The following is a 12316-nucleotide window of genomic DNA, read 5'->3' as shown; positions in this document are numbered from 1 at the left end:
TTGATATGGCTCGTATTGCTTTCAGACCATGTATCATTAAAGGTTACAAACTTCCATTTCACCCGGGAAAAAGATGACTACCATAGGCCAACCTCACAGACAAAAAACTCAGCAGTAAGCAGTAAGCAGTAATTAAACGTGGCTTCATTGTTTTCCAGTGTAGAAAGTGAAATTCTATCCACAATCCATTGGCCAATCAAAATGTCCTCTCCACCCAATGCTTCAGTCTCCCTCCATTTCCACCCCTACAATAACCAGAACCCAGAAACTCCAAAACATATACTAACAGTTATACTCAGTTTTTGCATTCTTGGCAATTCCCACTCCAATTGATCCGCTCTGGCAGCGTGCTATGGCTGAGGAGCTAACTGCTCTTCATCAAACCCATACTTGGGATTTAGTATCCCTTCCTGCAGGTAAACGTTCTATTGGCTCTTGCTGGATTTATAAGATTAAAATTAAGTCTAATGGGTCTATTGAAAGGTATAAAGCTCGTCTAGTGGCTAAGGGTTATTCTTAGGAATATGGTCTGGATTATGAGGAGACTTTTGCTCCCGTTGCTAAAATGACCACAGTTCGAACACTCATTGTTGTTGCTTCTGTTCGTCACTAGGATATAACTCAAATGGATGTTAAAAATGTCTTTTTGAATGGCGATCTTCACGAAGAAGTTTATATGGTTTCTCCTCCTGGCCTTGATCATCAGCTTGGTGAAGTTTGCAAACTCAGGAAGGCTCTCTATGGTCTCAAACAGGCTCCTCGTGCCTGGTTTGAAAAGTTTTCTACTGTGATTACTTCACTTGGTTTTCATCCTAGCAACCATGACTCTGCTCTATTTGTCAAATGTATTTCGGCTGGTCGAATTTTGCTTTCTCTATATGTTGATGATATGATTATTACAGGTGATGATGCTGTCGGGATTAGTCTATTAAAGTCCGAACTGACTCGTTGTTTTGCTATGAAAGACTTGGGTTCCCTTCGTTACTTCTTGGATATTGAAGTTGTTTCCTCTCCAAAAGGGTATCTTCTTTCTCAATCTAAGTATATTTCTGATATTTTTGAGCGTGCTCGGCTTTTTGATAATAAGACTGTTGATACTCCGATTGAGCTCAACGCTCGTTACTCTGCTTCTGATGGTTCTCTACTGCCGGATCCGAGTCTGTATCGGGCTGTTGTTGGAAATCTGGTTTATCTCACTATCACTCGTCCTGATATCGCATATGCTGTTCATATAGTCAGTCAGTTTGTTACTTCTCCTACTACAGTTCATTGGCCTGTTGTTCTTCGCATTTTGAGATACCTCCGCGACACTCAGTTTCAGACTCTTCTGCTTTCATCTACTTCATCATTAAATTTATGTGCTTACTCTGATGCTGATTGGGCCGGTGATCCTACTGACAGCAAATCGACTACTGGATTTTGTACTTTTCTAGGTGATTCCTTTATCTCTTGGAAAAGTAAGAAGTAGAACGTCATTTCTCGATCCTCAACGGAAGCTGAATATCGCGCTATGGCTTCCACTACTTGTGAAATAGTTTGGTTGCGATGGTTGCTTGCTGATATAGGTGTCTTTCTGCGGTAACCGACTCCTTTACATTGTGATAATAAGAGTGCTATTCAGATTGCTCACAATTCGGTTTTTCATGAATGGACCAAACATATCGAAATCAATTGTCATATTACCCGTCATCACATTTAGAACGGCACATTGACATTGCCTTTTGTTTCTTCTTCCTTACAGCTTGCAGACTTGTTTACAAAATGTTTAACTGCTTTACGGTTTCGTTTTCTGTCTGACAAACTCTCAATGCTTGTTGCCATCGCCTCGTGAGTTTGAGGGGGGATGTTAAATAAAGTAATTCTTTGTATATTGTAAGGGTAGTTTAGTCTTTTCTATATTCTTAGTGTAGGAGTATATATAGCTCTCTTTTGTATTAGTGTTACATACTTTTTGTTTCAATGTTCTCCTTTTTTTTTTCTAATCAATAAAAATGCTATAAACCTTTCTTCAATCCTAACATGTTAAACAGAATTATTGATCCAGGTGATAATTTTTGAATTATCGACCTCCCATTTATCCAGTAGTGCCACATAGTCCACGCTTGACGCACTATCTTAGGGCTTAACGGAGACACCGGAAATATATCCCCACTTTTGTTTACCTTTTAGAAAAAATTTCATCACATAACTCCAATAGGCATAATTTTTACCATCTAATTGAACACTGATTGCTTGGAGCGAGTCATCCCTAACTTCAGCCATCATGCCAACAGATTAACAGTAATCAATTATCCAAACTATAACAGTTAACTTGCTATAAAAAATGTTTAGCAGATAGTACCAACAAACCAAAGTGATTAGCACAAAGAGAAAATACCCACCCCTTTTGTACAGAAAATCAACAAATCAACAACAATCGACAAAACAACATACAGTCTAAAACACTAATAAACGAAAGCAAAACCAATTTTCAAAACCAATTTCAGTCCGAATACCTTTTAGCTCATATGAAACGACACCATTTCACAGCAGCTTTACAACAGCAAAAAGATGCACGCAGCAGACTTAGCAGCAAGAAGAAGAACAACAAGAACCACAGCAATCGACGCACAACAGTCGAGCAGCAAGAACCAACAGACCCAGCAGCAAGAAGACGCACGCAGCAGACTTAGCAGCAAGAAGAAGAACAGCAAGAACCACAAAACGATGCACAACAGTCGACAGGCTCTGATACCATGTTAGAATTGAAGAAAGGTTTATACCATTTTATTGATTAGAAAAAGAAAAAAAAAATATCAAAACAAAAAGTATGTAACCCTGATACAAAAGAGAGTTATATATACTCCTACACTAAGAATATAAAAAAGACTAAACTATCCTTACAATATAGAAAGAATTACATTATTTAACAATTGCAACTTCCAAGGTGGAATTAGCCCTCCGAAAGGAGTACGGCAAGACGATCTTCAAGAAGATGCCAATGGCAATCCAGAAGATAAACCTCAAACACAAATGCTGGAACATCTATTATGGGAGTGTGATCAAATACAAGATTTTTCATCACGATTGCTTTCCTATCATCAATAAGCATAATATCTCTTGTTGTTCGCGGATCACCAATAAAAAGGCGGAAATGGATGTGGATTCAAATGGGTATATTGTGACTGCACAGGTGCGAACTGGGTCCCATGTCTCCGGATAGTGTGCATAGTACATTGCGTGATGTGACAAAGATATCAGTGCTAGCTAGAATGGATGTATTTGATGGAAGCTGTGTTCGTAGGAAATGTTATTCCAATAAATTTGCGGGTTCTCACGAGGTACGGATGCATAAAAGGAAACGGGTCAAGGGAGGATGTGCCTTCTGCTACAGTACAGTTGAGGATGACAAAGAAGAAGTTTGAGACGATTCTCCTGATGAATGTAAGACCTCACCTCACACTAAAAGGCTACTATGGTTCCCGTTTCTAGCTTAAATAGATAAGGCATTACGTTTTGCTAGCTTATGATGGGTTTTCAAGATTGTTTTATTTTTTAGTAATTAGTCGAATACCAGAGTAATTGAATGTTAGCACAATTAATTTCAAATGCAAATTTCCACTTGCTTTTCCTTTTTCTGGAACTAAATATGAAATTTATTTACCTGAGTAATGCAATTAGAAGTTAGGGCTAAATGTTGAGTTTGTAGATGTGATTGTTTGCTTAAGGCTTGATATTTACATCAAGCTTGACTTACTGTTATCAGCTTATTCAATCGGTGATTTGTCTACGATTCAATTTTCCCAATGATGAATACAGTCCTTTTCATTTTATTTACACTTATGTTCTCACCCTTTACTCCAGAGAATATGTAAACTCTTCGCCAGGCAAGCTGAGGAATGGGGAATACAATGTTAAAAGAAATTAAGAACCAACTAGCAGGACAGAGTAATCTTTTAAACTGGTGTTAACAAGAAAAGCAGAACAGAAACCATCACTCCTTTTCTTTGCTTCCAGAATAAAACAAACGAATTGAGCAAAGCACTTTAAATAGTTTGTTCAACAAAGACCATTGCTGGCAAATATGTAGCAATAATAGCATCGCGGACATGGGTCATAAATTACAATGCACAGGGATGATTACGAACATTAAATTTACAGGAGGAATTGATACAACAAATCCGTCATTTTAATTCAACTTGTGTTGCGTGAGCAAGAAAATTGGAAGGCTGTATCAGAAGTAAATACAAGAACTCGAGCAGAATTCATAAACCTCGTGAGGTCTAAGGACCATCCTGCCTGCTGTGTGCCATCAATCAGCAACCCATTTACTGTTCACATCTAAGTTTCGAACAAGTTCCTCGAGTTCTGTGAAGTATTACAATGAGAGTTCCACCCTTTCCCAATAACATGCTGAAGAAACCCTTTCAATTAGGACTATGTATATGTGGATTGAATGCAAAAAATTTCTTCTTATTTGGCCCGCATACGAGATGAAATGCTCCATAATGCATCACCACGCTGTACTTTTGTTGTTAAAGAGGTTGCAGGTTTATTAGCAGCAGTCTTTGACTTCATAAAGGGTTGCTTGCTGTTCTTTCCCATTCCATTAGCAAGCAGCCAACGAGAACCAGACTGTTGCTGTGTTGTGGTACCCCAAAGCTTCTTTCCAGACTCCGTCTTGAGGCCAGCAACCTGTACTTCAGTAATGCAGAACTGAGGAATTCCTTCTTCAGATGCTTTTACTTCAATTTTCTCGCCCACCTTTTCCTTCACCACAGATTCGGACTCATCATCAGTATCATTTTCAAATCTTACCTCAGAAACCTTACAGTATATTTTAGGCTTTGGGGGGACAAACACCCGTTCCACTTGAATGAGAGCAAGCATTGGTGGGCCAACTGGTTCATAGTTTCTCAGAGGATCACGAAGTTGCACCATTAATGCAACAGTAAAGTTATTCCCCAGTAAACCACATTTTCTACCAGATCCTTTGCCACGTTTTCTCTCCCCCTTTGAACTCCCGTGAATCACATCCAAGGAGCTAGCATGATGAGCAGCAAGTATCCTAGAAGTCCGCTCACTGATTTGATCCTCATCACCTACGTCCCCGGAGTCCAGCCTCATCCATTCATCGAGAGTCAATGACAGACCCATTAAACCATCAATATCATCACCATTGTCCTTTATATCCAACAGTTGCAATCCAGCAGCTCCCTCCAAATCCAGGGACCCATTGACATTGATACCCTTTCCCTGGAAGGCTGATATTTCCCCAATAGACTGTGCACTGATGTTTGAGGGTGCATCCTCGTCTGATATGCCAGATTGTATTCTCAATCCCTCAATTGAGAGTGCCTCAATCTTATCCATAGCCAAAGGAGCAAGATCTTCTAAAGATACATATTCTGAGCCCATCTCATTCTCTACTGTCTGTGACTTGAACTTGTTAAATCTGGGAGCGGTTGATCTCTCCTCCTGATTCTTTTGCCCACCGGATACATGTTGCCGAATCTCCACATCATGCTGCAACAAAATTTGCCTGTGGAAAGGAAGAAACAATATAATAGATGCAACTTTTCCCAGAAAAATCAAAGAAACAATTAACACAAACCTCTCAGGTCCCTCCATTGAGTCGGCAGCTTCCCATGCTACTTGTTGCATTGTTTTCCCAGTGATATCTTCCAGAGGCATTAGCTTATTTGCCTGCATAGAAAGCTTTTCAATCCCAACAGAAGCCAACTGTTGCAGTATATCCGTTATGCCAGAACCCATTTCTGCAGGTACCACAACAGGACTAGAAACTTGCATGATCAAGCTCCCCCCATTTTTCGCATTCTTGAACAGTGAAGGACTCATAGATCGCAAAAATCCACCATTTGTTGTCTGCAGACATGGACCTAATCCTTCTCCAAGAGGAGGCAATTCAAGTAGCTCTTCAGGAGGCAAATCAATTGGACTCCCAAAGCTACCTGAGCTCTTAGGTGGAGAGCAATAAAAAGCCTCATCATTCAATCCCCACTCACGCATTAAAGCTTCTGTCTCTAAGTCTTCCAACATTTTGGCCCTTGTCTTGCCGCTCTCTGCCCAAGTTTCCATCTGATGCTCCTTCTCAGCAGCTTGGGTAGCTGATGCAAATTCAAAGTCCTCAGAGAAGTTTCCCCACTGAGACACAGTTGAAGTGTTGTAGTCAGAGTCTATTTGGTCCTCACTGCCGATACCAAAATCAAACAGTGAATAACCCCCAGCTAATGCATCTTTCTCAAACTGTCTTAGCAAGCGCTCCCTAGGGGACTCAGGTTCACTCTCTGAGCTCAAACCAAATGGACTATGCTCAATCCCTAGCATATCCAGAAAATCATTTGCAACAGATTCTGTAACATCATCCAAGCTGAGTGATGTTTGTTCCCTGTTTGTTTTATAATCAGTTTTAACTTCCATGTCATTTTCTTCCTCAGGAGAATCAAATGCTTCAGTTTCCAAATTTGTCACATTACTCAATGCAACTTCCAATTCTTGCATGACGGAGTCTTTTGTGCATATCTCATCTTCCTTAAATTTGCAATCAGGCACTATAAGATCCTCTTTATGACTACCATCCCCAACATGCTGGTGGTGAAGCTTATCATCCTCTTCAGAACCTATCTCATAACAACCATTAATTTTATCTTCTAATAAGGAAAGATCAGCAGTCTTTGCAGCAACTTCCATGGGTTTCTCCAGTTCTTCCTGTGACCATTCGAACCCCTGTTCAATCACAGAAAATTCACCACCTTCCCTCTCATTTTCAACATTTTCATGGCTGGAATTAGAAACAGGGCAGATATTTGATTTAATGGAATCGAGATGTTCAGTGAACACATCAAGTTCAGGCTTATAATCCAATGACAAGTTCAACTTATCTTCATCATATTTCAGTGATGGTATGATCGCTAGACTGGCAAGTTCTGACCTTGATGTTGGCAACACCTCATGAAGATCTTTTACGTCTTCTAAAGATCTGGATGAGGCATGACGCTGCTGGTTCAATGCACCAGGAAGACTTCCAATGCGATGGATTGAACTCTTCCCATCACCCTGATCAAATTTAGGAACTGGTTTCAATGTCCTCGAAGTAGTGCTCTTCAAATTAAATTGCTCAGGAACTTTCTGGTTATTTCCAAGTGGAATGGGACTATCTCCAACCACTATATACCCAAAACTAACATGTAAAATGCCACCCTTTGCTTCTCCTGACAACTTATAACTTGTAGTCCACTTTCCTGAGCTCTTCTCCTCCTCCAATTCCTCCAATGTAAGAGGAAGCAACCTTGTCAGATCAACCCTATGCTTTCCCAAATCAAGATCCCGGACACCAATTACTGATACAAAGAGCAAGAAATGTTTTGCTTCATACTTGGCTGAGTGATGAGGTCCACTCCTACTCCCATAGACCATGCATGTATGTGTTAACTTCTCCTCAATCTCAGCAATACCCTCACAGACCTTCACAGGATGCGTAACCAGCTCTCCATCACGCCTCTTCCAGTGCACACAAATGCTAAGATTTTCAAAACTCGGGGGGAATCCTTCAATGGTGTGGACTTGGACAGAGAAACAACAGTTGAATTTTCGGCTCCTAACATTTGAAAGGGCTTTCAATGGCTTCCAGTTCCAGATAGACTTCTTATCCTTGTTTGATGATTCTTCATTGCCATACTTTAACTTTGATTTAGGATCGAGCAATTGGGATTTCCCAGTTGGTTTTGATCGATTATTAGGAGCAGAAATTGAGGGCCTTGAATTGCTTTTGTCTAGGTATAGAGCTTTACTTATGGTTTCAATCTCCCTTAACAACTTTGCATTCCCTGAATCCTCTCCAATCTTCTTCCTCACTTCAACTTTGGACATCATCACCTTTACACACATTTAAAAATCAAAGAGAAAAAAAAGGGAAACGAAATGGGTAATCAGAAAAATCAAATTATATAATCGAATCCCAAGTACAACAAAACAATAAAAATTCATATAACACTAAAAATTAAACAAGCAACCATTTCAAAATAACCCAAAAATGAAACCAATTTAAACGAAAAACCCAGAACACAAAATGCAAAAATACCAAAAACTGAATACTGAATACTGAATTACTCATTTAAAGCTTATAGATAAGGTTACCTCCAATCAAGAAACTGTTTTCCAAAACCAAACCCTAAAATCACTGCACCAAAGACGCCGTCTTTCTATCAAAAAATTTCAAACTTCCGATTCAATAGAGATACCCAAAAAGAAGAAATAAGAAGAAAATTAAACTGGATAAAGGGGTATATGGTTATCTTATACATACAGGAACGTTTATATCGCTAGTGATCCATCTCTCTCTCTTCTTTTTTTCTTCTCTCCTCTCTCTCTCTCTCTCTTAGAATTGCCGCTGCCTCTTTAATCAAATACAAGTTTCAAACCTGCTACCAAAAAGCATTTTAGTCGCGCTGCTGGTTATTTACCAATTGCGCCCATGTATTTTGTGAAATTCTCTTTAGTGCTTTGTACTTTTGGACAATGTTATTTTTTACCCAGAGTTTTCTTGATGATTATTACCAAGACAATTCTCTTCCTGCAGGCTAGAAGGAAGTTTTTTTTATCATTTTATGCTTTCTTTTTTTCTTATCTGAAAATTCAAGAATTTGAAATAAGAATCACATTATTAAGATACTTTAATTAGTCATGAAACAATTTAGCATCATAGTTGTCTTTTATGAGACATATGTGCACGTTGATAATTTGGGACTCTTATTTATTATTATTATTTATTAAAATGGGAAAATGAATGCTTATGAAGAAGCTAGTTTGGGGCCTAAATTTGTTTGCATTTGACTTGAATTCCAAACTGAATTTGAGGAGAGAAAAAAATTCAAAAGAAAGTATGGGTAGAAAAGTAATATAACAAAAAATACTTGGTAACAGACATAATTAAAACATAGTATTTTGTTTGGACTTGGGAGCGTTGAGTAACAAAGCCAAGGATGAGCTGTCCCACTTGCTGTCTTAAAAAGAAAAATACTTTGCTTGCTTCTGTTTCTACTCTATTTGATGCCTCTAGCATCATCATCTTCAATTATTCTATACTGCTTATTAAAATAAATAAATAAACAATTTCGTTAATTAAGCTTATAAATAAAATGCCCCATATATACATTCTCTTAATTACTTAATTAGTTAATTTATTTAGAGTTTATCAAATTTAAACTCATAAATTGATATGATTAAATAAAAGTATGGTCCAGCTTCAAAATTTATTTTTATATGTTTCTGAAAGCGATTATTCCTTCCCTCCAGAAGCTTCATTTTGAAATTCTGTTGGGAAACAAAGAACTCTCTCTTTACACTCTTTAACTGCCAAACCAAACCTTATTATTAGTAAAAATACATCAATCATATATTGTGCTAAAAACCAATTATTAATAAATTCAATTGACAATACAGTTCATAAAGTCTATTAATATATACCAGTTTACGAGTTTAATAAAATACAGAACCCAATTCATAATTTAGAGCAGCTGATGAGTCGCATTCTTTTAATAATTTATTTGTGTTACTTTGATAAATAAATTAAATTTAGATTTTTGTGATTTGGGGCGTCAATAAATTGCATGTTCTAATAATTTTTGTTTTCTGAGTTTGTTTAATAAATATGAATTTGTATTTTGTGAAAGTTGTGACATGTGAATAGATTTCATTATAAATATAAACAATAACACTTTCTCAGAGTGTATTTTTTTTTTTAATTTAATTTAATTTATGGCCATAGTCCACTTTTAAAGATATTCAAAATTAAGGCGCCAACCCCACATTTGTGAATCTGACCCTTTTATTTATTTATATATATTAATTTATTTTCCCTCTTGATAGTATACACTGATTTTAATTTTATTTTTGGCGATTTGGAATCTTAGGTTTGGGGGGCCTTCTCCTTTGAATTGTCACGGCCACAATTCGAAGATAGAAAATTATTTATTTTTAAAAAAGAAATAAAATTTATCAGAGTGCAAAGATGCATTTATAATGTGAGCTGTAATTATTTTCTGAGCATAAAAAAGTTTTTTTATATATAGAAAATGGGCATTAAAAAAAAATTTATATTTTAAGTTCAGGTAAAATATATTCTTAAAACTTTAATTAGTTTTCAATAAAAATAAAAATAAAAAGAATGAATTTAACAAACAAAGATCTTTAAGAAATCACTAATAAAATATTAAAATTAAAACATAAAATTTCTATATAATAAAATAAAAATTCAAAAGCTGAGTATAATGAAATTGATAATTTAATTTTGCCAAACTTTATAATGGCAAATTTAGATTATGGGTTCTTTATAGTGTCTGGTATAACTTCTTTTTTTTTTTTTTCTTAGTAATTAAGATTTTAAATTAAAACAATTGGTACGGATAACGGATAACGGATAAAGGCAGTGTGCGAATGTGATGGGAAAATGTGAGCTTCGAATTTACCAAAGGGATAACATAGACACACAGTTCCTTTATATCTCTTTCATTAAATCTCCTCCTTCAGCTGCCCCTTACCCTTACCTTCTCCCTTAAATGATTTTTCTTTTTATCTATTTTAGATCATGAATTCAAATTCTTCCTAGTTGCATAGCAGTGATAATATTATGATTAATACTGACATCATTATAAAAATAATGTTTGGACTTATTAAGATTTGATAATTAAGTGTTTAAATTTTTTAAAGTTGCAATTTAGCGTATGAATTGAGTAAACATTTACGATTTAGTGTATATACCATATCAATAATAAGTTATTGATTATTCATATTAGTTTATTATAAAATTGTGCGTTAACTTCTTAAAATTTAATAATCAAATATTTAAATTTTTAAAAATTATAATTTTAGTGTATAAAATTTAAAAATATTAACTTATAGACAAATGGAACCTTATTATATTTTCATAGTGAAATATAATATTTATATGAAAGAGAATGAATTTTTCATATAAACAAAAAATATATATAAATAAATACTATACATGTTATAAGGAGATATATTAGTAATTAACATTATAGTTAAAATTATCATCTTCGATAATGATCGATTTTATTTTAGATATTTATAATGACGGGTTAAAAAAGATAAATTGTCGTTCAAAGATTAATAGAAATTTCTTTAAAAGAATTGATGAAAATATAGTGAGAATAGTGTAATGATAGTGGTAGTAACAACGGCATATTAATCTATTAAAGATAGATAATTTTTAAATACTTTTTTAACATTAAATTCTTTTTGATCTACTAAGCGGAAAATATGTGCTTTCAAATTACAAGTTTATAATTGCTATTGAAATACTATATTCACACGTTAAATTGTAACTTTTAAAACTTTAAATACTTAATTGTCAAATTTTAATAATTTCGTATACTATATATTTGCAACTATTCATATGTCATTTTTATAATTATCCAGTCTCTTTTATATAGATTACTAGTTCAATACACTTAAATATTAATAAAATATGGTTTCACACACTAAATTGTAACATATATCATTTTTGTAATTATCCATGTATCAATTTTATAATTATCAAGTTTCTTTTATATAAATTACCAGTTCAATACACTTAAATATTAATAATTTTTTATTTCACACATTAAATTGTATCTTTTAAAGTTTAAATATTTGGTTATTAAATTTTAATAAATTTACACACTATTTTATAATTATTTCATTAATATTTTGATTTAATAGTTTGTTTCTTTTATTTATTAAAGGGTGTAAAAACTCATTTAGTGAGAAAGGGAGGGTTCGAACTCAAAACCTTCTACTTCAAAAAATCAATGTTTTTGCCATTTAAACTAAATTTTAAATATATGTTTAATAATATTTTTTTAATTTACATATAAACTAAAAAATAAAAAGAGTTAATTAACATCATAAAATTTTATCATTTTCTAAATTTTTTTGCAAAGCTTTTTACGAGGTTATAATTTTCAAAATAAAAGAATATAATGACTAATTGTATAACAATTATTATTTTGATTTCAATAATCACTGGCTAAACTAACAAATAAAAATCATGGATTAATTTTGAAATAAACAGGACTATTAATTTGGACAGAGCAAGTACCGTTTAAATATATATTTACAATCAAGTCCAAGTTTTCAAAGTCGAGCGGACAACGCCATAACCGTCTGGATTTTCTGAAAATAGAACCTTGTGCATTTTAGATGTGTTTTGGATGTTTCTCGCCAATTGTCTTTCTCTTTTTCTTTTCTTTTTTCTTAAATTAAATTGTTTCAATTAGTTAATCACTTTCATGAATTAATGATAATGAGATTAGGATTT

At 34.6% G+C, this 12316-nt stretch overlaps 1 protein-coding gene across 2 annotated transcripts; it reads right to left on the bottom strand.

Annotated features, from left to right (window-relative positions):
* Nucleotides 1-3961: 3961 nt before the first annotated feature.
* On the bottom strand, nt 3962-8596 carry LOC8272522 (protein PLASTID MOVEMENT IMPAIRED 1-RELATED 1). 2 transcript variants are annotated; one of them, XM_002514039.4, is made up of 4 exons: nt 8306-8596; nt 8137-8201; nt 5594-7875; nt 3962-5521 (listed from the first exon to the last, which is right to left on the bottom strand). In XM_002514039.4, the coding sequence occupies exons 3-4, from the start codon at nt 7870-7872 to the stop codon at nt 4453-4455; spliced, it is 3348 nt and encodes a 1115-aa protein (XP_002514085.2). In that variant the 5' UTR covers nt 7873-7875; nt 8137-8201; nt 8306-8596; the 3' UTR covers nt 3962-4452. The 2 variants fall into 2 exon arrangements, with proteins under 2 accessions (XP_002514085.2, XP_048227598.1); XM_048371641.1 differs by having other exon boundaries at nt 8137-8197.
* Nucleotides 8597-12316: the final 3720 nt, after the last annotated feature.

Source organism: Ricinus communis, chromosome 3 (assembly GCF_019578655.1).
Source record: "Ricinus communis isolate WT05 ecotype wild-type chromosome 3, ASM1957865v1, whole genome shotgun sequence".
Lineage (NCBI taxonomy): Eukaryota > Viridiplantae > Streptophyta > Magnoliopsida > Malpighiales > Euphorbiaceae > Ricinus > Ricinus communis.
The sequence above is the reverse complement of the archived record's forward strand: the minus strand, read 5'-3'. Positions and strand labels throughout refer to the sequence as shown.